This window comes from Alligator sinensis, unplaced genomic scaffold (assembly GCF_000455745.1).
Source record: "Alligator sinensis unplaced genomic scaffold, ASM45574v1 scaffold770_1, whole genome shotgun sequence".
NCBI classification, from domain to species: domain Eukaryota; kingdom Metazoa; phylum Chordata; order Crocodylia; family Alligatoridae; genus Alligator; species Alligator sinensis.
The window spans coordinates 10,242-15,552 of NW_005843060.1; the positions used below are offsets into that span (position 1 = coordinate 10,242).

The 5,311-nt window shown below is 49.7% G+C and overlaps 1 protein-coding gene across 1 annotated transcript; it reads right to left on the bottom strand.

The window, feature by feature from the left end:
• Window positions 1–255: 255 nt before the first annotated feature.
• Window positions 256–4,252, bottom strand: LOC112548266 (oxidized low-density lipoprotein receptor 1-like). The gene is made up of 4 exons (XM_025193509.1): window positions 4,189–4,252; window positions 2,894–3,035; window positions 2,331–2,474; window positions 256–409 (listed from the first exon to the last, which is right to left on the bottom strand). The coding sequence occupies exons 1-4, from the start codon at window positions 4,250–4,252 to the stop codon at window positions 256–258; spliced, it is 504 nt and encodes a 167-aa protein (XP_025049294.1).
• Window positions 4,253–5,311: the final 1,059 nt, after the last annotated feature.

The window sequence follows — 5,311 nt, forward strand, 5'->3', positions numbered from 1 at the left end:
AAACTGGCATGAACCGAAAGAGAGGGCAGAAGGGGTTCAGGCTTTTTTGCATCTATGTGGCTTAGCAGACAGCCAAGGATAGCAGCTACACTGACCCAAGATGCATTTTATGACCCTGCTGTTCTCCTTTCAAACAGTAGCACAAGATTTGTGGATTTCTGGTGATGCATCCATTTCCTCTCCTGAGCTCCATGCTACACTTTCAGCTGAAGCAGTCTCTTTGGTCAGTCCGCACCACAGCATCTATCTGGTGGGTCAATCAACTTTTTTTTTTCCTTGTGCTTCCTTCTTCTTCTCACAAAGGCAGAATCGAAGTTCTCCACAGTCTCCAGGTTTCACTTTATCACCTTGCAAATATGCACAAGCTCCACCCGGATAATTCTGAGGACTGGGGTCTGAGAGCACAAACCTGGAAGGCAGAGCCACAAGGTAGTCAGGTCTATTCTGATTTTCGGTGTCAGGACACAGCGCTAGGTGTTCTCCCTGATTTCTAGCACTCACAGCAGGCTGGCTTTGGTAGTATCCATGGGATACATGTATGTCTGATACGGCTCTTTAACATATGATGCACCTGTGATGCAGCAATCTTCCCTGTCCCAAAAACGCACCTCCCACATCTATGATTTAACACTATCACCTCTTGAACAATCTGAAATGGCTACCCCATATTATGGTATATTGATCTGCAACAGACATAGGAAATTGCATTAGAGTGGAGAGAAAAGTAAGTTAAGGGCAGAAAGGAAATGTCATGACCCTGCTCCATCCCTGCACTGTTGGACACAGTCACTAGTCCCAGCTGGGTTGTGGGGGGCCTGTACAGTGGCAGCGGCATTTGGGGGTCCTCTAATGCTGAGTGGGCAGGGGACTCTTTGCACAGGGCTCCTGGTGGTGGCACCAAACCTCCCCACACTGCACTGCCTGTCTTTGCTGGGTCTTGCCTGCTGCGCCACAAAGGCCCCCATGGGGAGGGAAGTTGGGAGGGGAGGCCCAAGCCTGCAGTGGGCAGCCCACATTCACCCCGCCCTGCAGGCTCTGCTCCAACCGTGCCACCCATGGGAAGAGGGAGCTGGGCTCTGCGCTCCGCTGTGGCCACAGCAGCTGCTGTCTCCCATGAACCCTGTCACTCTGGCAGCTGGGAGCCCCCTCCAGCAAGGCTCGGGGGCCAGGGTGCTGTGGGTAACAAGTGAGGGGCACTAGAGGGGCTGTGGGTGGGGAGTGAGGGGCATTGGCAGGGCTGGGGGGCTGTCGCTTGGGAGTGAGGGGCAATGGCATAGGCAGAGCACAGGCATATCAGGGCTGATCAGCACCATAAAGCAGGGATGGGGAGGGCATGGATAGGCCACAAATGGACCCATGTCCAGTGAGCGAAAGAGGCAGGGAGAGCTCTGATGTTCCATGGGAAAAAACCCTAAATCAATCATCGAAATATATAGGTATTTAGAATTTATTTTATTATACTGATTGAGGCACTGGTAGGTTTCGAAATTGCTTTAAAATTGTAAGTATATCAATAAAACATTGTGTTCAGTTGATACATAGTGTTTCATTGTAATCTCAGAAAAAAAATGTGGATTTTGAGGTTTTAATCAGAACATTTGGGATTTTGATCACAGAATTTGCGATTTTAAAACAGAGAAATCCAGGATCCCTTGTCATGACCCTGTCCCATCCTTGTGCTGTTGTATGTCAGTAGCCCCAGCCGGGGTATGGGAACTTGCATGGTGGCAGTAATATTCACCAGGGGAAATTACACCCGGGTGCAAGTGCTGCACTTTGGTGCAGGGCTGAGGAGAGCTACACCAGCAGTGCCTGCAGTTTCTACTCTGAGGACTGTCACTGCTGCTGCTGCCTTTCCCAACCATTCCCTACTAGCAGGCAGCCCCTGTGCCTGTGCAGCCCACATCCCCTCCATGCCATGCTCTGAGCAGTATGTTCTGCTACATTTAAGCAGAACAGCTCATCCCCTCAACCCCTCCAGCACTCCTGAGGCCAGCATGAGGTGCCAAGTGGGTAGTCGTTGGCATGTAAGACACTGCAGGATGCAGCCTCAACACCAGAGGCTGACCTTACCCCCTGAGGTGAACACCATGGAAAAGCAGGGAGCAAGTCATTTTTTTAACAACCCATCTCAGCACTGGTATGCTTTCTTCTCACAAGGAAATAGTATCTTTTATATATTTGAATCTGGGTCTTGCACACACACATGCACATGGACAAACACAGCTTCTTGGGTGTAAGAGATTAATGTGCTGCCCATTTATTTTTTTTTAAAGTGTGCCCCAGGGATCAAAAGTTTGGGAACTACAGCCCTAGTGACACAGACTTGCAGGCTAGAGGAGAGAGCTGAATTGTCCGCCCAGACCCACATCCCTGTTCTGGAGTTGTATGACAATCCAGTCCAGAATGGGTAGTAGTATACACCACTTCCACGATTTTCAGTGTATTGGAAAAATGTTGCAGTTATGAAATCCCGCAGCAGAAAAGATCAGAAGGAATGGAAGTAAGTTCTCTCAGCCGTGTGGAGAGCACCAGCAGAGCGCTATGGTATAACCACAAGCCTCAGTGCAGAGTTACCTGCAGTAGAAAACTTGATAGCCTGCACCTGCATAAGAGCAAGTGCCATTCTGGCCAGGTGAGTTCTCCAACATACTGCAGGTAACACTGTAGGATTAGACAAATGGCTACAGACATGCAGACGGTAGTTTGGAAATATATGGAACACATGTGGGCATATAGATAAACCCCTCACTGAATCCTTTCCTCACCATCCTTCCCCACCCCATCCCAGCTAAAGCTGTGCCAGGAAATGCAGCCCTAGAGCCTGACTCCCTCCTGGCTGCATTCACATGGTCACGTTGTATTGATATTTTAAACGAAACACATGCTCACCAGCTCTTCTTCTCTCTTTATCTTGAGCAGTTTGGCATATTCAGAAATGCAAGAAGATTTACACTGGTCCCAAGTTCCTTTTTCAGGAGAAAACAGGTAGGACCTGTCCTGGTTTGCAATCCACAGCGCTGGACACTTCATCCCTGGAACAAACACACAGCACAGATCAGCTCATCACATTCCCCCATTGCCCTGAGTTGGCCATTTTGTTCTCAGGAACAGAAGGATTTCCCCCCTTTTGTGTCCTTCCACCTCCACTACTTGTGTCTCATGGGCCCTACAGAGTTTGGAGGCGCAGCTTCTGCCCCACATACCTGAAGGAGGATGACCCTTACTCTCAAGGGATGGCTGTTTCCATGCAAAAGCATCAGGAACTGGCTTCCACAGCTGTATATGTGAGTGAGGGGCCTTACAATCATTGTCATCTTGGCCAAGCCAGACTGATCTCCTGAGACCCAACTCATCTGGGGAGTTTGGTCTCGTTTCCAGAAGGGAGTGGTGGCCAATAGGCAGGAACATCACACCCTGTCTAACAGGAGAATGTCTTGGAACAGGATGTGCACAGCAACAGCTGTAGGGAGAAAGGTCTCTCCCCCCACCACAAGTTGTGAAAGTAAAGAAGATTTCGTTGTCCTGAATCCTGAAAAGGCAACATTTTGAAAATTTCCATTAAAGCAAAACCCTAACCCTATAAAAACCTGTTTAAAACTAGGTCATTTAGTTTGCTAAATTTCTAAGCATTTCATCCCCATTTCTAAACTTTCCATTATACATACATTTCTTCCCAGTTATCTTACATTTCAAAAAGGTAGCCAGACTAGGCAACCAAAACCTTTAATTTGTGTCATATCACAGCATTTGTTGTGGACACTTATGAAACACCGGCTGGAGTTGGGCTGCTCATTGCTGTGGCCCGGCTCCATGGGCAGTTTTGGTTTGCTGCTCTGCAGGCACCTGTGAGAAGGTGCTTGTCAGAAATCTCTGAGTGAGCTGCCACCTTCGGGGCTAGGAAAGGAGTGAGTGGGAAGACCTTTGAAGGAAGCTGTGGGCTGTCCTAAACTGGAATGGGAGGAAAGTGGATTGGACTAGTCTGAGGAAGGAAGCAGTGAGTAGTCTCCATCCCCTAAAGCTGCCCTGCAGAGGGGACCTCATGGCAGGTGTGGATAGTTCAGCCAAGGCCAACACACCTGTAGGAGGTGGGACACCACTCTGCGGGGCCAGGACAGCCTCACATACAGGCTTGGGTCTGCCGTCTGTGCCCTGAGGACATATAGCAGCTCCTACCCAATGACTTACTTTTGTCAAGAGTCTGCCCCCAAAGAGTGTCAGGTGGGCCTGGCGGTGAGTCTGGGCAGGACATCAGCTGCTGGGTGAGGTTTTCCTTCTCTTGGTGCAGCTGAGTGACTGAAACATCAGAACAGACCAACAGTGTCTGCAGCTGAGATCCACAGACCTGATGTCCTCTGCACTGTGCTGCGACAAAGCCCCACTCGCACTGATATACTTGACACTTAGAGCATTTACAGTTAGAAAATGCCAGATTGAACAGTTTTTTTCCATTGGAAAAAAAAAAAAAAGATCTGTTCTCACTAGGTAGCAGAACCCATTCCATAGTGACTAAACTTCTTATGGAAGTCAGGGCACTTTCCAATAGTCATGTCTACATGAGACGCTTTACTGCACAGTACAGCACATTACTGTGTACTTATCACCGTCTGCATGTGCAGACACTTACTGCACAGTAATTTTCTCTACTCCACATTTAATTTACTACCTGTACATGCAAGTAGGAGATTAACTGCGGAGTAATTACTTCATTGCAAGGCATGTGTAGATAGCCTACTGGGAGCAAATGTGCTCATAGTCAGCTGGGCAACAGGTTGGGAGGAGATTTCTCTCTGCCCCCAGGAGCTGCCTGCTGCCCAGGTGGGTGCTGGTGGCAGAGCATGGGCTGGGAGAAGTTCCCCTTGCCCTGGAAGTGGGGAGTTCCCAGCCTCCAGTCCGTGATTGCATAGTGAGGGCTACAAGCTCCCTGCTGCTAGGGCAGGCGGTTATGGTCCCGAACAGCAGGCATCTCCCAGGTGTAGAGAATAATTTCTTCCTGTTCTCCAATCACAGAGCTGGGGCCACCAAGCTGCTTGCATGGGAAGAATTTGCTGCGCAGCCTGGAGGTGGGTGGGACCTGCCCGAGACTGGGACAGGTCCCAGCCAGGTCCTGGCTGCACATGAAGACTGGAATAGTTTCTGGCCAACCACAGGCTACATAGGAAAGCCTGGACATGAGACCCTGAGCTGCCTGGGAACTGTCCCATTTTGGACAGCTGCCAGCTAGCTCTGGGCTCCATGCACAGACTAGCTTGTGTAGCCCAAGGCTGGCCAGGAACTGTCCTGGTCTGGGGCAGATCCCAGACCCACAACT